This window comes from Helicoverpa armigera, chromosome 26, assembly GCF_030705265.1.
Source record: "Helicoverpa armigera isolate CAAS_96S chromosome 26, ASM3070526v1, whole genome shotgun sequence".
Classification (NCBI taxonomy): Eukaryota; Metazoa; Arthropoda; class Insecta; order Lepidoptera; family Noctuidae; genus Helicoverpa; species Helicoverpa armigera.
The window spans coordinates 7,631,887-7,655,875 of record NC_087145.1 but is presented as its reverse complement, the minus strand read 5'-3'; the positions used below and the strand labels follow the sequence as shown (position 1 = coordinate 7,655,875).

General features: G+C 43.0%; 1 protein-coding gene across 1 annotated transcript; it reads left to right on the top strand.

Moving 5' to 3' along the window:
- Positions 1 to 399: 399 nt before the first annotated feature.
- Sec24cd (Secretory 24CD) lies at positions 400 to 23,347 on the top strand. The gene is made up of 19 exons (XM_064041866.1): positions 400 to 559; positions 2,163 to 3,701; positions 3,890 to 4,089; positions 4,681 to 4,798; positions 5,236 to 5,321; positions 5,665 to 5,854; positions 6,289 to 6,398; positions 6,986 to 7,099; positions 7,436 to 7,525; positions 7,903 to 8,088; positions 10,410 to 10,557; positions 12,538 to 12,698; positions 14,056 to 14,224; positions 14,658 to 14,870; positions 15,310 to 15,504; positions 17,535 to 17,723; positions 18,244 to 18,344; positions 18,822 to 18,914; positions 21,208 to 23,347. The coding sequence occupies exons 2-19, from the start codon at positions 2,183 to 2,185 to the stop codon at positions 21,343 to 21,345; spliced, it is 4,020 nt and encodes a 1,339-aa protein (XP_063897936.1). The 5' UTR covers positions 400 to 559; positions 2,163 to 2,182; the 3' UTR covers positions 21,346 to 23,347.
- The last annotated feature ends 642 nt before the right edge of the window (positions 23,348 to 23,989 follow it).

Genomic DNA, 23,989 nt, shown 5'->3' with positions numbered 1-23,989 from the left:
TATTCTAAGATTTTTGGGAAACATTAACTAGCATAACAAAAGTTATATACCATTTTTTTTAGGAAGGAACCCTTTTTTATAGCATTGATAAATCTTCATCAAAAGTAAGATCGCTAGAAAATAAATTTGAATTTCCCAGTCCTAGAAATAAAGTTTAATTTTGAATGCGTTATCCCATGATTTGACATTAAATGAATCATGATTGCCATACTTACCAACCACGTTCCGCTACATTCAAAATTTCATAAAAATATAATCCTATTTACATGGGATTTTATTTCCTTTGCAAATCAATACAATATTTTTTGTTTTCAACGTAATAAGTAACTAGTCACAAAGTTTAATTGTATATAAAGAAACGTATAATCTTTACAGAGTACATAGCTTTCATTGAGTGATTACGTTCCGTTCCACATAACCTCTATGAAAATCAAAAAGTTCCACATAAGCGGTGTCCAACTGACAACACTGCCGAATACGTGGCCCCGAAGTTGTGTGATTAGTGAGACTTGTTTATATTTTTAATTGTGTTAATTCTATAAAAATATCCTCGGAAGCCGTAAGTAAATGATCCTGCATTAATAACCTACATATCCATAATATTTTCGTCTACGGAATCATTGTGAGTCATTGCGTAAATAATTTACAAAGTTCAGGTTGCAGCTGTCAAAATTATCCTAACAAGATTTCGTTGTATTTTTTGTAATATTCCCTATATTTTAACGTTATATAATTGAAATCTTGAGATTAGGATCGCAAGTGAGTGTTCCACGTCTTACGTGTTCCTGAAGAAGTTGTTTTTCATGTAATTATAGTGTAGTGTTAGTTGTCTTGTCAGAGGTGTACCATCGAATTAAAAGTCAGGTTTCATCGTCATTACGCTAAAATTTGCTCGTATTTTTACTTAAAGACGTATTCTTAGTGACTGAGCTTCAAATATTTTCCGGTTATACATTGCAGACTGTTTCATAGTAATGTATGTCAGCCAGGAATTTGTTTGTGTATTCTTATCAGATTTCGTAACTGACATGCTGAACATTATAAACTATTGTGATAGAAGCATCGATGCCATTAAATAAATGAGTGCTCTTCATAATATTAGGAATGTGTTACAATGTGTCATTGGTGCCTTATGGTTAAGCAAATAGGAGTGAAAGTGATGGCCCAAGTAATTTTATATGACTACTATTTTGTTAAGTAAACCTGTTTCATATTGACTCATATGTAAGAAATGAAGCAAGTTTGCTGCAATTTCTGTTATTTCAATAATCAGGTAGAAAATTCAATCTGCCTCTCAATTTATCTGATAATCAATTTATTTGTGCTTGATGCATGTTTTCCGTTGCCATGTCTCAGTCAAATGTTACACTAATATTCACACTCTCAATAGCATTGCTCACACTCAATAGGATTGTACTCTGTTTTCCCACAGTTTCAATATGACAGAAATGAAAGTGATATTTCCAGCATTAAAATTATTTTTCAAAGCGGTTCATTACTATTGGTACCAAACAAACCATTTAAATAACAATTCGTCTCTTTTATATTAGTATAGAAAATAAATATAGTAAGAGTTTTAAACAATTGAAAAGTTAATGAGGCAGCAAGTGAATGGGAAGTGTAATATATTGTTATGGCAAATATCGAACACTCAGTTAATTTATTTTGTGGTTTGATTGGATAGGCAAGCATTTGCTTGCCTTCTGCATGTATAGTTTCTTTTAGTAGCTAAGCAATCATTGAGTTAATCAAACTATTGGCAGCCATTCTTTTGAAATTTTAGTTTTAAACTCAATTCAGTAACCATTCATTAAGCTGAAAAAACAGATGCAGCAGGAGATACCATGTACAAATTATTTGATTTAAATTCCAAGTGGTACATTCCATCTTAATTATAGAAAAAAAAAAACGGAATCAATGGGGTTTACAATACCCAGGCAAGAGTACAACAGAGTTGGCATGATAATGTGACCCAATTTCTTTCAACTTCAATTTATTTCAATAAAGTGATTTCACTATAGGTACATAAAAAAAAGAAACAGTTTATACATTGGCAATTATAATGACTGACCTATTGTTCATAACTTTTCCCCTAAATGAAGAATAATGTGAATCTAAAAGAATTATAGACTTTTTAATTAATAGAGGTGTCCTTCTTTTAGGATAATCGGCTCCCAGTACAATGATGAATCCTCAATATCCACCTCCAGGGCAGAACAACAATGCACCGAACAACCCCATGTTCCCTCCAACGTCTCAGGATTACAACGGAGTCCAAAACGCCAACATCTATAGCCAGATGCCACCGAACGGCCCTCAGATGCAACAGAAACAATTAGACCCACTGGACATGTCCCAGAAAATGCAAAACATGAACTTAAATGGACCCCAAGGCTTCCCGTCTATCCCACCTACCCAACTACCCCCTGGCCAGGCGCCTCCTGGACAGTATCCCCCAAGTTTTAATCCTCAATCATCCAACTTTGGTCCACCTCAAGGTATGCCAGGCAGACCTCCAGTAAGTGGAGCTCCGCAATACCCTCCAATGGGCCAAAAACCCCAAATGCCGCCATCATCAGCACCAGGACAAGTGCCAACGTCTCTTCCCCCAGGCTATGGAATGCCTCCTCCAAGTCAAACCCCAGACCAGAATAGACAGTTTCAGCAGCCTCCAACTTCAATGCAGCAAAGACCACCAAGTGCTCAACCTAGTCAACAACCGATGGGTCAACAGCCTGGACCTCAAGGTCCTGGTCAGATGCCTCCACATTCTCAACAAGGTCCCGGGCAAATGCCACCAAGCTCTCAACCAGGTCTTCCGCCTCAGTCAGGCATGGGCAGGCCAGGAATGCCTCCTCCAGGTAGTCAGCCACCAAAACCAGGAATGCCCCCACAACCCCAAATGGGTGGTCCACCCTCCATGCAACCTGGACAGCAAGGAATGCCTCAGCAGATGAACATGGGTCCTCAACCGCAACAGCAACCTGGCATGCCACCCCAGCAACTACAGCCTGGTCAGATGCAGAGGCAACCTGGTATGCCTCAACAACCTGGCATCATGTCAGCGCCTCTGCAGCCTGGGCAGCAGCAACAGCAAGGTCAAATGCCTGGGCAGCAGCAACAACCGGGTCAGATGCCTGGGCAGCAACAACAGCCCGCCCAGATGCCTGGACCGGGTAAAATGCCGGGCCCACCGCAACCTGGAATCCCACCAATGCAGCAGGGACCGCCTCAACCAGGGATGGGACAAGGAATGCCACCACAGTCTGGTCATATGGGCCAACCGGGTATGCCTCCACAGCCTGGGCAAATGAATCAACCTGGAATGCCCCCACAACCTGGACAACTAAGTCAACCGGGAATGCCACCACAGCCGGGTCAATTAAGTCAACCTGGATTGCCGCCGCAGCCAGGAATGGGCATGCCCGGTATGCCGCCACAGCCTGGCTCGCAACCTGGTTTAGCTCCCCAGTTCCCTCAGCCTGGAATGCCTCCACAACCGGGTCAAATGCCACCTCAGCCAGGACAAATGCCGGGTCAGCCGGGTTTGCCTCCACAGCCTGGTTTCCCTGGTCAGGCACCAACGATGGGAGGTCTTCCGCACATGCCGCCCCCGCTGTCGCAGCAGAGACAGTTCCCTGGCCAGCAGCCGCAGCCGGGGTATGGACAACCTGGACAGCAACCTGGTGCTCCGTATCCTAGTAAGTATTTCTATGCTTTTAAATTAATTTAATAAAACAATCACTCCCATCTGGCTGCCACACAACTTTTTATTATTAGAACCTAAATTTTCTTTGAAATATTCCTCAAGAATCTAGACAATATTTCAAAAAAAAATTATATGTTCCAAAAACAAGATTAACAGTATGCACATTTTCTAAATCCACAGACATGCCACCGCTACCAAACCAGATGGGTCAGCCCCCCATGCCGGGGCAACAACAGCGTGGGTACCAGCAGCCCCCTTCCGGGTACCCGCCGCAGTTCACGGGCCAGCAACCTTATCCGGGACAACAGCCATACCCGGGTCAACAGTATCAACAGCAGCCGGAGCAGAAGAGATTGGATCCTGATCAGATGCCCAGTCCGGTAAGGAATTATCTACATTGCGATAGTTATATAGGTCATCATCATCATCCGCCTGCTCTTAGAGGAATAAATTTTATTTGAAGTCGGCGCTACATGTTTTCGTCTTCCATGCTCTTATATTATGATAGATGATTAGTTATATTTAATAGTAAGTACTATCATTTTCATTGTTTTAGGTTGAATAACTATTCGGTATGCAATACGTAAATGTCGTGATATTCTAAATTTCTTTTTAAACCTGGTAAATTGGCAAAATCGCGCCAGCCAATTGGTTTATTTTTATTTATTTTTATTTTATTTAAGCTTTATTTGTCTTCATAACAGTACATTTGTTTATAGAATTTCATTTTTATAGTTTATTTGTTACTGTTATGTAGTCCCTCTACTGTAAAAGCCTCCTCCAGCTTAAGCCACAGGTCCCAATGGTTATTTAGTGATTAATTTGGCCAACTGCACAGTCAGCTTAGTGGCTCCAGAAAATTGGCAAAATCGCTCTAACCTTCTGATTCTTCAGTTATTACTCTGGCTAACTGCACAGCTACCTTAGTGGCTCCATAACCATCATATCATGACTTGTACTCTGTACTCCAGATCCAGGTGATGGCGGATGACCAGCAGAACCGCGGCGGCATCTTCGTGACCAACGAGAAGGGGCTCGTGCCACCGCTCGCTACCACCGACTTCATTGTCGACGACAAGGGGAATGCCAGTGAGTTTCGTTTTTTTTTTATCTATACTAATATATAGAGGTTTTTTTTTATATCTAACTAAAGGCTCAGAAACTACGGAACCTGTAGGATTTTACGTTACGTTAATTCATACATTACAAACCGATTTAAAACATTATTTCACTGTTGGAAAGATACATTGTTCCCGAGTAACATAGGCTATATGTTATCCCAGTACGGGCAGTAGTCCTCACGAAACGTGGGTGAGCTAACAGCTAGTTATGTATAAAGAGGTAGAGTTTGTGAGGTTGGCCATCAAGGTGTATGCATTTAAATTAGTAACTCAAAACCACAGAATAAGTAACTTTCAAAATTAAACGCTATTCCTTAGTGGATACAATTTTTCTACTGCATAATATTGATAATTTCTCTCTTTGCAAATATAATGATGGGCTCATTATATTGTTTATGTTTTCAGGTCCTCGCTACATCCGCAGTTCCATGTACACAGTACCAGTCACAGCTGATTTGCTCAAACAGACCTCTATGCCGTTCTGTCTTGTTGTGAGTATATTTATACCTTTATATTAGTATTATAGAAATCATTAAAAAAAAATGAAGAAAGTATTTTAAGAGAGTGTATTGTATTCTGTTTTAACATAACGCTGAGAAGTTGTAGTTAAATTATTTATTCTGTAAATTGACAAGTGTACTTCTGTACCTCATGATTCACTGGAAAATTAATAGCGACAGCAAAAGCCGCCTAAGCTATAAAGCATAAAAATACACTTTTTACCCCAAAAAAACTATTTAAAAAACTCAATACTCAATACTCAATACGTATTTATAGTACCTAATTTTGAGACCTTCTGGCAATAAAAATATATTTTCTTTTTCTAACCTCCAGCTATCCCCGATGGCGGAGCCGGTAGGCACGGAGGCACCGCCCCCGCTGCTGGACTTCGCGGCGCTGACGGGCTCGCCATCGCTAGGCCCCGTGCGCTGCAGCCGCTGCAAGGCGTATATGTGCCCCAATATGAAGTTTGTTGATGCCGGCAGACATTTCAAGTGTGCCTTCTGTAAGGCTACTACTGAAGGTGCGTTGGATTTGTTGTTTAAGATATTTTAGGGGGTTACTTAATTAGAAAGAGAGTAAATGAAATATGGTGGCATTGAATAGAGAGTGATATTTTCGTAAAGTCTGTGTTGTATTTTCTCGACGCCAAGAATTAAATTATATTAAATAAACAAGAGACTCATTAATAAATACTAAAAAATGGTGTTCAGGTCCAAATTCAAGGTATCATTCTTGGTCATGATAGTGACCATTGTAGCTAGACTAGTTTGACTGACACAAGCATCCTAAGTTCATCATATTTTGAGATTTGATGGCCACGTTAAAAATAGCAATTCCTAAAACGGAGAGCCAGTCATAATCCCCCCTTATTATTACCATATATTTATGTTTGTTCATGAGTATTTGCCATAGACTTCGATGTATATGTTAACAATGTGTATTGTGATTCCCCAGTCCCGATGGAGTACACGCAGTACATCAACAGCATGCAGCAGTACGGGCGCGTGCCGGCCGAGATGGCGCTCGGCGCCTACGAGATCGTCGCCACCAAGGAGTACTGCAGGGTAAGGCCTAGACCCTTTGTCAACTGCGTGACATAGTACTAACGAGATCTAAAATGGTGTAGCATGGTTAAAGATAACTGGTCCATCAAGTGCCAAGCTGGTCAACAATTGCTAAGCTGGTCTAACGTGTACTAAGCTGGTCCAAACTGGTCCATCAAGTGCCAAGCTGGTCAACAATTGCTAAGCTGGTCTAACGTGTACTAAGCTGGTCCAAATTGGTCCGATATGTATCATGCTGGTACAACATGTTCCAAAAAGTACAAGCTGGCCCAAGTTGGTCCAAACTGATCCAGATCCAGCATAGTCCAATATGGTTTGAAGTGCTGTTATATGGTCAGCTATCAGTATAACCATAAGCAGCTGAACACTGGTGCTTTTGTACTTCTTAGTAGGAAAACAAAATGCCAGCGAACAGTATTCACAAACGATACTCATAGATCTTTAAGATAATGAAGCTTACAAGACTTATGCTAAAATCGACTGATCGCCGAATCCTCTTTTTGGAGAAGAATTGGACCGAAACTGACAAAAATGTACATGGTGCTAATTTAATTTATTATATTATTATTTCTCCTAATTGTTTATAGAACAACACGCTGCCGAACCCGCCGGCGGTGGTATTCGTGATCGACGTGTCGTACAACGCCATCAAGAACGGCCTCGTGCAGACCGTCTGCGACAATATCATGGATATTATTGACGTAAGTTTATTTTTATCATGGTTTTACTACTTTCTAAAAAGTCAATAGAGTAGATTTATAGTGTAACCTAATTTATTTTTAACTTCTCCGTTTTATTTACTGCCCTTATAAACTCCCTAATGTTCTCACCTTATTTACTCCCTTTTATACTCTAGTGATGGATGCTCCCGAAACCATTGTTAGGTTTGAATCCGCCCCTATTTCGGAGCCAAACCTCGAAACAAAATCTTCTCGTATCATATTAGTATACATAGACTGTATAATAACTGGGTTTTACAATTATATAAATTGTTTTTAAAAAGTACCAGTCATTTTCATAATTTAACATGTTCGCAGGCCATGCCACGTGACGAACAAACTGGCAAGAGTTGGACCCGCGTTGGATTCATCACATACAGTTCTACCGTGCACTTCTACAATATCAAGGTAAATATTTATTAAATACTAGACTAGATGAAAATAATTATATCTGCGTTCCGTCGCTTGCCATGCCACATGTTGATGGTTTCACTTGGTGAGATTATAATTAACAAAAACAATGGATTATAACGGATTTATAATCTATCAGTTTTTCAATTTAACAGTGACATGTCCAATGTGTATGTGCAATTGGTTTACAAAGTACTGGGTGGGCAATGCTGGAGACACCATCCAGATCCTTCTCCGGAGTTAGCCGCTTATTACCTCGTACATGCTCAGCAGTATTTTGTTCATAAATTTTGCCTATTCAGAAGTCACTATTAGCCAATGCAATTCTGGGCAAGCAAAGATCTACTAAACTGTTAACTATTCCTTTCTTCCAGGGCAGCCTAGCCCAGCCTCAGATGCTGTCAGTAGGCGACGTGGGCGACATGTTCGTGCCTCTGCTGGAAGGCTTCCTCGTCAGGCCGGAGGACAGCGGCGCAGTGCTGACCTCCCTGCTGCAGCAGCTGCCCGTCATGTTCCGGGATAACAAGGAGACTGAGACTATACTGTTGCCGGCTGTGCAGGTGAGTTAGCACAGCCTCAGATGCTGTCAGTACTGGAAGGCTTCCTCGTCAGGCCGGAGGACAGCGGCGCAGTGCTGACCTCCCTGCTGCAGCAGCTGCCCGTCATGTTCCGGGATAACAAGGAGACTGAGACTATACTGTTGCCGGCTGTGCAGGTGAGTTAGCACAGCCTCAGATGCTGTCAGTACTGGAAGGCTTCCTCGTCAGGCCGGAGGACAGCGGCGCAGTGCTGACCTCCCTGCTGCAGCAGCTGCCCGTCATGTTCCGGGATAACAAGGAGACTGAGACTATACTGTTGCCGGCTGTGCAGGTGAGTTAGCACAGCCTCAGATGCTGTCAGTACTGGAAGGCTTCCTCGTCAGGCCGGAGGACAGCGGCGCAGTGCTGACCTCCCTGCTGCAGCAGCTGCCCGTCATGTTCCGGGATAACAAGGAGACTGAGACTATACTGTTGCCGGCTGTGCAGGTGAGTTAGCACAGCCTCAGATGCTGTCAGTACTGGAAGGCTTCCTCGTCAGGCCGGAGGACAGCGGCGCAGTGCTGACCTCCCTGCTGCAGCAGCTGCCCGTCATGTTCCGGGATAACAAGGAGACTGAGACTATACTGTTGCCGGCTGTGCAGGTGAGTTAGCACAGCCTCAGATGCTGTCAGTACTGGAAGGCTTCCTCGTCAGGCCGGAGGACAGCGGCGCAGTGCTGACCTCCCTGCTGCAGCAGCTGCCCGTCATGTTCCGGGATAACAAGGAGACTGAGACTATACTGTTGCCGGCTGTGCAGGTGAGTTAGCACAGCCTCAGATGCTGTCAGTACTGGAAGGCTTCCTCGTCAGGCCGGAGGACAGCGGCGCAGTGCTGACCTCCCTGCTGCAGCAGCTGCCCGTCATGTTCCGGGATAACAAGGAGACTGAGACTATACTGTTGCCGGCTGTGCAGGTGAGTTAGCACAGCCTCAGATGCTGTCAGTACTGGAAGGCTTCCTCGTCAGGCCGGAGGACAGCGGCGCAGTGCTGACCTCCCTGCTGCAGCAGCTGCCCGTCATGTTCCGGGATAACAAGGAGACTGAGACTATACTGTTGCCGGCTGTGCAGGTGAGTTAGCACAGCCTCAGATGCTGTCAGTACTGGAAGGCTTCCTCGTCAGGCCGGAGGACAGCGGCGCAGTGCTGACCTCCCTGCTGCAGCAGCTGCCCGTCATGTTCCGGGATAACAAGGAGACTGAGACTATACTGTTGCCGGCTGTGCAGGTGAGTTAGCACAGCCTCAGATGCTGTCAGTACTGGAAGGCTTCCTCGTCAGGCCGGAGGACAGCGGCGCAGTGCTGACCTCCCTGCTGCAGCAGCTGCCCGTCATGTTCCGGGATAACAAGGAGACTGAGACTATACTGTTGCCGGCTGTGCAGGTGAGTTAGCACAGCCTCAGATGCTGTCAGTACTGGAAGGCTTCCTCGTCAGGCCGGAGGACAGCGGCGCAGTGCTGACCTCCCTGCTGCAGCAGCTGCCCGTCATGTTCCGGGATAACAAGGAGACTGAGACTATACTGTTGCCGGCTGTGCAGGTGAGTTAGCACAGCCTCAGATGCTGTCAGTACTGGAAGGCTTCCTCGTCAGGCCGGAGGACAGCGGCGCAGTGCTGACCTCCCTGCTGCAGCAGCTGCCCGTCATGTTCCGGGATAACAAGGAGACTGAGACTATACTGTTGCCGGCTGTGCAGGTGAGTTAGCACAGCCTCAGATGCTGTCAGTACTGGAAGGCTTCCTCGTCAGGCCGGAGGACAGCGGCGCAGTGCTGACCTCCCTGCTGCAGCAGCTGCCCGTCATGTTCCGGGATAACAAGGAGACTGAGACTATACTGTTGCCGGCTGTGCAGGTGAGTGAAAATCTGATTAGAACCGCTATTGACTGGTTATGTATGTGGATGCTTGTATGCTGGCTAGCGCTTGTAGCGACTTGCCGTCGTCGTCGTCGTGTCAGCCGAAAGACATCGACTGCTGGACAAAGGCCTCCCCCAAGGTTCGCCAATCTTCACTCGATCTGCAGCAACCCACAGCAGGTAAGCAGTGGACTGCTTATCGGCGACCTTTTTCAGATCGTCCGTCCATCTAGTACGGGCCCTATTTATTGCCACTTTAGCTTAGCAATTCTTCGGACTATGTCGGTGACTTTAGTTCTTTTGCGAATCTCCTCGTTTCCGATTTGATCATGCAGAGAAACTTCTAGCATCATAAATTGGCCCCTTGATCAAATTTGCGACTTTATTGCTGGTTATGGTTCGTTTATCGTTATAGTTTAATGATGTATATGATCCTAATTAATCTATTGTCATTCCAGGCTGGTCTAGAAGCATTAACAGCAGCGGACACATCAGGGCAGCTGCTGGTGTTCCACACATCGCTGCCGACGTACAACGCGCCCGGCAAGCTCGCCAACAGGGAGGACAGGAAGCTGCTCGCCACCGACAAGGAGAAGCAGATACTTGGTGAGTTCCTCATCATCATCATCGGTGACGCATCACGCCATCTAGTGTCAAAACTCTAGTACTATTGTCTCATTTGATGTCAACTAATGACCTTCATCAATCATCAATGATTCTAATACCTTCATTCAATTAAACCATCCATTCGTTCAATCATTCATTCAGTCAGTCATACATTCTGTTAATCATTCATTCGCTCCTCCTAGGATGGAACGAAGATTTGCCCTTTCCGTTTGGACTTCTCTGACTGAATACACGCAATGAGGGAATATTCGTTTTTTTATGGGCCCTTATTGCCTGAAATAAAGGAATAAATAAATATACTTTTGCTCGTGCCATAGAAGGGCACAGGCTTCGAAAGATTTCAGATCTAAACAGTCCTTGTAAAGAGCTGCAATGATGGCATTGTTTCAGCCAAAGGTGCAAAACCAGAGGCAAATCAAAATAAGAAATCTAGGTTCGGAAAGCCAGGTCAGGAAAGGGAGCAACCTCCCTGGTGGGACGAAGACTGCCAAGCTGCAAAAGATGAAAGAAAGGCGGCTGAAAAGCAGTATAACGGAGCCATGACTCCTGAAAACTTGCAACATTACCTCAACCTGTTGGCCAAGTCTAGGAAAATATTTCGCAAGAAGAAAAATCGGGCAGAACGGGCCAAGACTTACGGTATTGAAAAATTAGTAATTTAGGACAACCATTATTGAATTATTGAATTTTCAAAACTATACAAAGCACTGGTACTCAGCTACGTCCGGTTAGACTGGAAGCCGACCCCAACATAGTTGGGAAAAAGGCTCTGAGGATGGACCAACATTATCTATCTATGATAATTATTTCCATCTTCAAGATAGTTTCTAAAGCTGCCGCAAATGTGACTGTAAAGAACCAGTCTAAGGTTCAGTATTTCATGAAGCCTACCCAAAGGTTTTTGTGGATCTTATCGATTATAATTCGTTGAGTTTTCACTTTGCTGGAAGATCGAAGATTGTTTGCCAACTTTTGGAACAAGCCCTTTAGTGGATTTCTTCAGTCTAACACAACACATCAATTAAATCAACAAAACATTGATTTCATCTCATTCATCTTCGCCGTATTTTGATTTCTTTCTTCTTAGGTACTTATATTGGTCTTAAAAAAATCCACCGATTCCAGTTTTGGACAAAAACTCTGAATCTTACTTCCTTATTTATATCGTGAATACAAAATGCTTGATATTTCCTGCATCCCTATACTGCCGTATGTACACCCTTATGTATTCTCCCGTATGTACTCCCCATATACTCCCTTATGTACGCCCTTATGTATTCTCCCCATATACTCCCTTATGTATTCTCCCCATATACTCCCGTATGTACTCCCTTATGCACACCCTTATGTATTCTCCCCATATACTCCCTTATGTACTCCCTTATGTATTCTCCCCATATACTCCCTTATGTACTCCCTTATGTATTCTCCCCATATACTCCCTTATGTATTCTCCCCATATACTCCCTTATGTACTCCCTTATGTATTCACCCCATATACTCCCTTATGTATTCTCCCCATATACTCCCTTATGTACTCTCTTATGTACTCCCTTATGTATTCTCCCCATATACTCCCTTATGTTCTTACCCTATATTCCTCCTTTATGTAGTTACCCCTAGACTTTCTTATGTACTTACAAAAAATCTATAAAATGAGTTTTTTAATTAGGGCATCAATTATTTTTTTACTGTCTTAACAAAAAATGTTCTATATTTGACGGGCTATCTAGTCTCGTTGGTGGTGGAGATTTTGACCGGAATCGCCCTTTGTGCTTGCCTTACTTATTGGAGCTACCAGGTTACATACTCTTCAGTTGGATTGCGCATCGGTGATCATCAACAGTTTTCAAATTGCTGTTGCAAAACTGGCATCAATTGTCAACTTTTACAGGAATCTATTTTAATATGAAACTTGCTCTCTATACAAAGCGTGTAATTATGTTTTTTCGTTCTTAGCTCCTCAAACGACAGCATACAACGAGCTGGGCCAGTCGTGCTGCGCAGCCGGCGTCAGCGTGGAGCTGTTCGTGTGCAACAACGCGTACGTGGACGCCGCCACCATCGGCCAGCTGCCCCGGCTGACTGGGGGACAGCTGCACAAGTATACTTACTTTACGGTGAGTGGATAGCTGCCTCAAACGACAGCATACAACGAGCTGGGCCAGTCGTGCTGCGCAGCCGGCGTCAGCGTGGAGCTGTTCGTGTGCAACAACGCGTACGTGGACGCCGCCACCATCGGCCAGCTGCCCCGGCTGACTGGGGGACAGCTGCACAAGTATACTTACTTTACGGTGAGTGGATAGCTGCCTCAAACGACAGCATACAACGAGCTGGGCCAGTCGTGCTGCGCAGCCGGCGTCAGCGTGGAGCTGTTCGTGTGCAACAACGCGTACGTGGACGCCGCCACCATCGGCCAGCTGCCCCGGCTGACTGGGGGACAGCTGCACAAGTATACTTACTTTACGGTGAGTGGATAGCTGCCTCAAACGACACCATACAACGACTAGCCAGCATACAAATACTGGGCTAGTCCTGCTGCCTAGATTGCCTGTGTTACCTAGGTCCATCTTTTCAGTAGTCTCATCAGACATTTTTGTTTTACTTTATCCACATCTCGCAGAAAAATTATGGTAAATCTAAAGTTAAATAAAATATACTTTGACTTTCAGCTTTTTAATTGGTAGTTGGTTTGTGATGTTTTCTGTTTTTGCATCCAAGAGTTAGGTCTCATTATGATTATTTTCCGACAAAAACGATGAAATACTTGTCCATTTATGTGGAGTAGGACTACATAATTATTTAGTAGTCAACATGCTTATTATGTTCATAAAGGCATCTACACACAGTGCTGATGGGTATTCCTGCTACCGGCTGCTTTTTGCTTGCGCTTGCCGGTGGTAGTCGCTCCTTGTATATCACCGGTAATCAGCTGCATCCGGTTAGACTAGAAGCCAAGGACCACAGTTGGGAAAAGGCTCGTTAGATGATGATGACTTGATGACGTGGTGGCCTAGTGGGTAAAGGACCAACCTCTCAAGTGTGAGGGCGCGGGTTCGATCCCAGGTCAGGCAAGTACCAATGCAACTTTTCTAAGTTTGTATGTACTTTCTAAGTATATCTTAGACATCATTGGCTGTGTTTCGGATGGCACGTTAAACTGTAGGTCCCGGCTGTCATTGAACATCCTTGGCAGTCGTTACGGGTAGTCAGAAGCCAGTAAGTCTGACACCAGTCTAACCAAGGGGTATCGGGTTGCCCGGGTAACTGGGTTGAGGAGGTCAGATAGGCAGTCGCTTCTTGTAAAGCACTGGTACTCAGCTGAATCCGGTTAGACTGGAAGCCGACCCCAACATGATTGGGAAAAAAGGCTCGGAAGATGATGATGATGATGATGACTTGCCGGTAGGACGTCGTTCAGCATGAATTATCACTGAATGTAGTAACCTTAACACAATCCCCCTCTCTCCCCTGCAGGCGGATCAAGACGGTCCCCGGCTGATAGGCGACGTGCAGCGCGTGGTATCCCGTGCCACAGCACACGACGCCGTCATGCGCGTGCGCACGTCCACGGGCGTCAGGCCGACGGACTTCTACGGACACTTCTTCATGTCCAACACTACTGATGTTGAACTCGCTGCTATCGGTAAGAATGTTTAACTATATCTTTACTGTTGGAATAATCATTTCATTAATAGAATATTTTTAATAATGTAGTTTTGAAATAATGTTAAGTTTTTAGCCGTCGTATTAGAATCAGTCCTGTAAAGATAATTAAAGATGTTTTAAATTAATAAATTAGTTTGAAGTGACGAAAATTTAAAATTCATAACTTCTTGTGAAAGCAAATGTGACATAAAATATATTTTTGTTTTTTGAAAGTTTGACTTTGCAGTGTCCGCTTAGAACATAGGTTTCCTCATCAACGTATAAAATGTGATATATTGCCAAGTTTTGTATTTGATCCAATCTTTGCTTACAGCTTTTCACAGATTGTTTTTTCATCTTGCCTTTCTCCCAAGTTTCTTGTGAAAACCCTCCATAAACGCTTTGATACATTTATTATTTTCGTTCCACAGACGCGGACAAAGCAATAGGCATAGAAATAAAGCACGACGACAAACTGACAGCTGAAGACGGAGTGTACATCCAAGCTGCTCTCCTCTACACCCACCGGTCAGGACAGAGACGCCTCAGGGTGCTCAACCTGGCGCTGAACGTAGCCCACCAGCTCGCTGACGTGTACCGCAGCATGGAGCTCGATACTTGCGTCAACTTCCTCACTAAACAGGGTTAGTCAACACATCATATCTTTTGCATAGGTTATACTGTTGTATCTAGAATTTTACCTATGTTTCAATATCTATGTACATTTTGGTAATTTTTGGGGTACAATAGTCAACTAGGAAACCTTATAGTTTCGCCATGTCTATCTGTCCGTCCGTTCGCTCTTAGTATCAATGACCAGTAGCACTAGAAAATAAATCACGTCGACAAAGTGGTAAAATAAATTTTCTTAGGGTATCCCCCCCCTGTACGTGCTAAACTGGGAAGTATTTTTTTTTCATTCCCACCCGTAGCCAAATTATATGAGGTTCTAACCTACAGACAGACATGTGTAGCTGGGGAGTTTGCTGCACCACTTCTTCTTCCCAGCAAAACACATAGGAAGTGGTGAAGGGCGGGCGTTTTAATAACCGATTTTTGACTTTGATTATATTATTTTTCCAGCTGTCTGGGCACTTCGTGAACACAGTCCTCGCTCAGTCCGCGAGACGCTGTCCCAGCGCTGCGCCCGCTCCCTGGCAGCATACCGGCGGCACTGCGCATCACCGTCGTCGGCCGGCCAGCTCGTGCTGCCCGAGCCCATGAAGCTGCTGCCGCTGTACACCAACTGTGTGCTGCGCTCTGATGCTGTGGCAGGAGGTATGTACTGTACTGTGCCGGCACAGCTCGTGCTGAGCCCATGAAGCTGCTGCCGCTGTACACCAACTGTGTGCTGCGCTGATGCTGTGGCAGGAGGTATGTACTGTACTGTGCCGGCACAGCTCGTGCTGAGCCCATGAAGCTGCTGCCGCTGTACACCAACTGTGTGCTGCGCTCTGATGCTGTGGCAGGAGGTATGTACTGTACTGTGCCGGCACAGCTCGTGCTGAGCCCATGAAGCTGCTGCCGCTGTACACCAACTGTGTGCTGCGCCTGATGCTGTGGCAGGAGGTATGTACTGTACTGTGCCGGCACAGCTCGTGCTGAGCCCATGAAGCTGCTGCCGCTGTACACCAACTGTGTGCTGCGCCTGATGCTGTGGCAGGAGGTATGTACTGTACTGTGCCGGCACAGCTCGTGCTGAGCCCATGAAGCTGCTGCCGCTGTACACCAACTGTGTGCTGCGCCTGATGCTGTGGCAGGAGGTATGTACTGTACTGTGCCGGCACAGCTCGTGCTGAGCCCATGAAGCTGCTGCCGCTGTACACCAACTGTGTGCTGCGCTCTGATGCTGTGGCAGGAGGTATGTACTGTACTGTGCCGGCACAGCTCGTGCTGAGCCCATGAAGCTGCTGCCGCTGTACACCAACTGTGTGCTGCGCTCTGATGCTGTGGCAGGAGGTATGTACTGTACTGTGCCGGCACAGCTCGTGCTGAGCCCATGAAGCTGCTGCCGCTGTACACCAACTGTGTGCTGCGCTCTGATGCTGTGGCAGGAGGTATGTACTGTACTGTGCCGGCACAGCTCGTGCTGAGCCCATGAAGCTGCTGCCGCTGTACACCAACTGTGTGCTGCGCCTGATGCTGTGGCAGGAGGTATGTACTGTACTGTGCCGGCACAGCTCGTGCTGAGCCCATGAAGCTGCTGCCGCTGTACACCAACTGTGTGCTGCGCTCTGATGCTGTGGCAGGAGGTATGTACTGTACTGTGCCGGCACAGCTCGTGCTGAGCCCATGAAGCTGCTGCCGCTGTACACCAACTGTGTGCTGCGCTCTGATGCTGTGGCAGGAGGTATGTACTGTACTGTGCCGGCACAGCTCGTGCTGAGCCCATGAAGCTGCTGCCGCTGTACACCAACTGTGTGCTGCGCCTGATGCTGTGGCAGGAGGTATGTACTGTACTGTGCCGGCACAGCTCGTGCTGAGCCCATGAAGCTGCTGCCGCTGTACACCAACTGTGTGCTGCGCCTGATGCTGTGGCAGGAGGTATGTACTGTACTGTGCCGGCACAGCTCGTGCTGAGCCCATGAAGCTGCTGCCGCTGTACACCAACTGTGTGCTGCGCTCTGATGCTGTGGCAGGAGGTATGTACTGTGTGTACTGAGCACTGTACATATGGTGCCTCATTAGTCTAGTTGTCGGATAGCGCGACTGTTATCCATGAGACATGGTGACCAAATGACTAGCAAAGTTGTCATAAAGCCGCGTATCGACGGCGGCAAATCTGCGATTTGCGTGGCAATGTTCTGCCGCGTGCGTCCCCATATCGACGGCTCCTAAGTATACTGAGTCAACTAACAAATTTTGCGAATTGCTTTTTTGTTGTGTAATTACAATATTCTTATTGTTATTTGTGTTAATACACAAAAATGTGCAATTCGCAAAATTTGTTAGTTGACTCAGTATACTTAGGAGCCTTCGATATAGCACGGCCCACTGTGTGATAGCTTCCCGCTCGCAGTGGATTCGCGGCTTAATGCTAATTCTCCTAAGAAACGGGACCGGGACCGACAACCTACGGAGTACGAGGAACGTTACTAGCTCCACTGTCATATGTTTACTTTGGAACTGTCTATTTTTTAAACATGCTTATATTAGCTTCACTTGTAACTAACTATGTATGTTGGAAAATCTTTGATTTTTAATTTGACTCACTTCTTCTTTCGAACCATCAGCCATTACCGTCCCATCGGGCTTAGCACATGAAGGAACATATCCTGCTCAGCTAGCTGATCTCTTTATTCGTCCAGGTCCAGACATGACCTGCGACGACCGTTCCTGCGCGATGTACCGAGCGCTGACAGCGGACGTGGCGACGTCCGTGGTGTACACATACCCGCGCCTGCTGCCGCTGCACCGCCTGCCCGCCAGCCCGGCCGCGCTGCAGCCGCTCAGGGCCTCGGTGGACAAGATGAGCGAGCATGGCGTGTATTTACTGGGTGAGTTCGCAGGCATCAAAGAGGAAAAAAAGAACCAATAGACTTATGTCACTTTAAAAATTATAATCAAAACTCATTTATTCAAACTTGGCTGCAAAACAGCACTTTTCGAACGTCAAGAAAAATTACATAAGACAGCCCCCGCCCGGGAAGAAGAAGTAGCGCAAAAAACTCCCCAGCAAATAATAAAATGAACGGGAGAATAAACCTACACAATTTTGTAATAACTACTGCCAAAAGTTTTGCACGGTACCTCGTAAGGTAAGGTTTAACTACCAAATAAATCGATAATTCTTTTACCAGATTATCACGACTCGTCATTCTGCATTTCAACTAATGTTCAAATGCCACCACACCTCACAATAAAGTCCTACTACCAAAAGCAGAGAAATCAGCACATTTTTGTCGGATTTTCACGATATACACGTCACTGCCCATTCAACGTCAACCTGTTTTAATACTCAACTCCCAAAAACTGTCCTTAATTCCATATACATTAAACCTAACTTTGAATTCACAGAGAACGGCGTCCACATGTTAATATGGGTGGGCTCGCAAGCTGATCCTGCGTTCATACGTGACGTGTTCGGTGTAGCGTCGCCTGCGCAGGTTGATACACAGGTACATATATTTATTTATTTGCATAGAATGTTGGTAATTACACAATAAGATGTTCATCATCTAGACTTCCTAACTATGTTAGGGTCGGCTTCAGTTTAACTGAGTACTAGTTTTAAAAGTAACGACTGCCTAGCTGACTTCCTTAATCTAGTTAACCCACTAAACTTTGATAAGATTGGTTGTCACTCTTTCTGATTTCTGACCACCCGTAAAGATTTTCCAAGATGTTCAAATGACAGACGGGATCCACCAATTTATCGTGCTTTCCTAAACACGGAAGAATTAGTTATGACACCACGAACCAACCGCGCCAAGCATTGCTTAACTGTATGATCGATCGATCCGCGCGGCTTTGACTTAGCAACGTGCTCTTTATTTATTTATCTACATAATATGTACGTTATAACATTACATTAATCGACTACAAGGATATAATTATCTTTGTATTGAAATGCTAATCATGTGGTTCTATTACAGGTGTGCGAGTTGCCGGAGCTGGACACGGCAGCCAGCCATGCTGTCCGCGCCGTCATTGAAGACGCTCGCATACGCAGGCGCACTAACATGCGGGTAAGTTGAGAAAATATGGGGTGTAATTTTATTTATAGTTTGGCTTGAAATCCGCACTTTGTGTATAAAAATTTAAAAAAAAAAACCTGTTATTTTGTCTTGAGATTGAAAGTTGTCGCTTCAAACCGGCACTCCAGTATGTAAAAATGTAAAAAAAAAACAAAAGACCATCGATTGGAGGAGAGGCAACGATTTTGTCCAGTGACTTGACGTTGCACTATTTCTGATTGATTTAGCTTGAAGATATTTTTATTCACTTAACCTTTTACTGCAATGTTGCAGATCTTTCTTTGTGATTAGTTTATTTAGGGACACCAATATATTACTCAATCAATATACACTTACAAGTTACAAACCAGCTTGAAACAGTTTCAGTCAACACTTAATATTTGCATGGTCTTGCTTAAAAATCTCTTATTTACCATAGATATCTTGTAGAGTCTATTTCCTTTACGCTCTTTGTATTAAGATACGTTACAGAGGTAGAGATTCCGATGAAGGCGATTCTTTTTTAACCGACTGCAAGTGGGACTATAATGTGTCTTAGTACAGTACTGAATATGGCAATACGCAGAGAATACTTAAACTTCTGCTTTAGACTTATTTTATAAAAGCACGATACTCGCTTAACTCGCAGCGTTGCAAAAGCCTTATGCTTAAATCTTCTGTTCTTTAGACCTTAATATGACAGCGGGACTATTCATAGACTTACCACAGCCCTAACACACAAGGGACCAAAAAAACAGGTCTTGGAGGGGTCTTCTGACTATCCTTTCCGCTCAACCTACGCTAGAACTTCCTCTATGCAAAAGTTTCGACACTTTACGACCCCAAAAAGGGTACTCTTTATACGCTAAGCATGTTAGCATGGCCTATCTTGCCCCAGCTGACGCTAGCCCGCGAGGGAGCCCCGACCGCGGCGCAGTTCCGGGCGCTGCTGATCGAAGACCGAGCCCTGGACGGCTCGCCCGGGTACATCGAGTTCCTCATGACCGTGCACAAGACTGTGCAGAAGATGCTGTATGTTTTTTGCTGAAAATGGGGGTTTTTTTGCTTCGGTGGGGGGTGGGGTTGAAAGGTGGCATAAAAATTGTGGGGTTTTGGTGGTTTTGTAGTTAAAATGGGACGATCAGTGACTATCGAAAGTGGCATATAAGAAAGATATGTGTTGCTGGGGAGTCTGTTGCGATACTTCTTCCCAGCAAAAAAAAACATGTTCGAGTTTGCCCAAAGTTGACTTAAGTTAAAAAAAATGTTACCAAAAAAGATTAATGTTTGATTAGAAATTAAAGAACATTATTCTGTAGTTACAACTTTAAAGATAAGTTTATAAAATATCTAGATTAGGTTTTTTATGATACGATTTCACAAATTACACCTTTCAATTCCACTACCAAAAAAATCTTTATCTTCAAATGGTTTGACGAGCTTATGGTTGCATGTTTTGGAAAAACCTTTCGGATCTCGAAGGTTCTGTCATTTCAGAATACAGGTGGTGATCATGGCGAAAATATTTGGTGATTCTCGGCGGGTTCTGCTATCTTTGGGTTTTGTGTGACGCTTGTTTTTTTCATACTTTACTGCGGACATTTTAACCTGTTTGTTTTTTTTTATTGTTGATTTACATGACACTACAAACATACTGTAGAAAAAGTTATATATTTCTTAACTGTTGTTTAAGTATATGTTCTCACATTTATCATGTTCATTGGCAATCATAGTATGTTATTGTTAGTTCCGGAAAATACCAATTACGATTACACATACATCCGTAATACACTAACATGTTCACCAAAAAAACTGTGTCGAAATGGCATACATTATTTATTATTTGATATATTTCAGTATATTTTATAACGAATACATTATTATATTATATACTTTATAGAAATCTTATTAGACACCACGGACTTTATACCAGTCATTCACTTCATCATTCAATGACTGGTTTAACAGTACAATATTAACTGACATGGCCGTCAAACCTGCATATTTTGGCGAAGCTGATGTTGCCCTTTTAGCTGAGCAGAAGAATTTTATTTTATTTCAATGATTAGTTCATTTTATCTTAAAGAAAGCTTTTTTCCTAGCCTTACCGCCCCACTACCGACAACGGCCTTTCCATTTCGTCTCCTTATCTCTCCATCCTTCAAGTGCTCCCATCAACCAAGATTACATCGTTAAGAACCTCCTCATTTTTGAAAAGTCGGCTGAAAATCTGCGCAGCCAAACGCATCAGCATCGCCGAGATACACACATACGAACCACTTTCTAACTACCCCCCTTGTTGCAGCTAACAACAATGCGACAACACGATAAGCTAGAAACCGTTCTTCGCCACTTCCTCGTCGAAGACCGCGGTGTGGACGGCAGCTCGTCCTACGTGGACTATCTCTGCCACATACACAAGGAGATCAGAGCGCTGCTATAGCATTTGTCCGGCTACTACTAAGACTAAACGCCCACGTCACTGTAGGACACGTAATCGGACCGATTTTTTGTAGGACGGTCCTACAACGACTTTCTGACCAGGTTTGTAGGACGTGGACGTTCCACTATTGTTGTCTGTGTCCTACAAAAAATTGGTCACCGATTTATCGGACGTGGGCGGGCGGCCTAAAGCTGTGGTACGCCTCTAAATGATACACACTTTTATCTGTAGTAGGTTTTATGAAAATTCGCTTGGTAACACCCTGTGTAGTAGCTATGATGGCTAAGTGTTTTCGAATAATTTGTGTTTATTAATTATTAAATGATTTGTTGAGTTATTGTAAAACGCTAGCAAAAAGCAATGTTATTGTATATAAATTATGTAGGTGTGTGTAGAGATAAGTAAATAACACACAAAGCGATTTATATAAAATCTGCTACATATAAAAGTGTTTCGCATTCGTAACTTGTATAGTTGTGAAATAAATGATTTTGTTTTGAACTTGTTAGTATCAATGCTATTTAAAAAAAGTACTATTTGAGATTTCTACTAAACTACTAAGCAGGGTTGCCAGTAGTGAAAATTTATAATATGGTAGTTTTAAGCGTGCGTTTTGGTGATGGTTCAAAATGTATAGCTTCCAAAATTAACATACGATAGAAGGAATAAGGCTCGAGCTCATTTGAGATTTTGTCGTGTAGGGACATTCTGTATGAGCCCTTAGTCAATCGAGGATAAGGTGTTTTTGTTATTGTTAACGTCCAAGATCTATGCGAAGATCAGCATTTAATAAAATACTAGTTGTTCACAATTGTTCCGTTATAATACAAATTACAATTCAGACTTTAGGGAGGGCAGAAGTATGCTTACAATTAGATATAACCGCCACTTTCTAGATATCTAGAACTACTTATGAGGTCCTGTTTTTGAAAACTAGGTTCTGAATTAGTGCTTTTCAGTACCCCCGAGTATTTAGAATTGTGCATACATGTATTATATGAATTGGAGTCTCGCAACGTTAGGTAAATGGGGGGATAAAGAATATAAATAAAGTCGATAAATATTTATGAAATATAGGAACTTAATTAGTGTTTGTTAACGATTTCTACAAAGTTATTATTGGAAGGCTGCCACAGCCAGCACCGAGTTATTTAGACTGAGTTTCGGTCTAGATAAAAATCTTCACGAGGCAAATGACATGTATGTTAAAAGTTAAAACTTACGATGAGTTGCACCATTTAACTATAACGATAACAGAACCATTGTCAGTTGTCCAATCGCAGATTTGACCAATGGGCGGCAAGTATAAGGCTGGTTATGGTTTAGTTATCGTTATAGTTAAATGGTTTAACTCACTCTTAATATAGGAATGTACAGACTTAAGATGTTAACAGAGCATTTTATATGACTCCTAAATTATTAAGAAATTCGCTTTGAAGAAGTCAATATAGAATTATGTTTTTCTACTTAAACATAACATATGGGGAGTTATTGAAATTACTTTGTTTAAGGCCTATTCTGATGAATAGAAATAACTTTTCCTTTACAATATAGAAGTCTTACTCGATAGAAATAAAAATGAAAACAAGTCATAAAACTTCCAATTTGTAGTTTTTGTATTTGTATCACACGAAGTATTACAATTATTTTCTCAAAAGGCAATACATAGTCATACATTCCTTCATACATTGATAAAAATAGCCCAAATAACATACAAATAGTTACATGTTTTACTTAATGCAGGTTGAACTCACTAGATATTTGTGTGTGTTATCATGAGAAATTATTTGCTATATCCTAAGGAGGAAATTATGACCCTCAAAAGTATTTACTAAACTGCCAAGTAATTTAAGTGTTGCCACAAAAAAAAATAAAGTTTCGAGAAAAAAAAATAAGTTGTTTGTAATCGGAGTAGTTTTTGTTTCCTACGATATTAAAATTAGTTATATTTTATGTTTATTGGAATGTATTGTAAATGTAAATAAAATATGGCATTATTTAATTTTGTATTTGTTCTTATTTTTTAGATTAGTCATGATGCTAGTTGATTTTCGAATTATTTTTTTGGTGTTGAAATATAGCAATAAACTACATACGCGATTGAAACTATAAACAATGATTTCGAAAATAAACTCGTATCTTTTGAAGACAACATATAGTATATTTTTTTATCTATATCATTATTAGATTTAGAAGCAAAGGAGGCATCTCACGATTATAGAAACATTATATCACAATGAAAGATCTTGTTAACATTTTACACGATATAGACATATTCCCCACACCAATCATCACTGCATTTTGATAAAGTTACCATTTTTTATTGAGTTATCGGAAATTCCAATACCATCAATAATCCTTCTAGTACACCATAGTCTGTTAAGTTTTATTCCTAAAATCCTATAAGTCATACATACTTAAATATTTAGCAGGACACCGCTTACACTGTAAAACGCAAATATTAATTGTTTTATAAGAGGCACTATTAATTTAGAGAATCATAAGGATCCATAAGGCAGTCAACACAAAATCTGATCATTAGGTCAGATTTGATTTGTAAATTAACTTATTCAGGAACAAAGTTTTATCAAAATGCGGTGAGTACTCCAACCTCAGGCAATAAGCAGCCAAAATAAGCAATTTA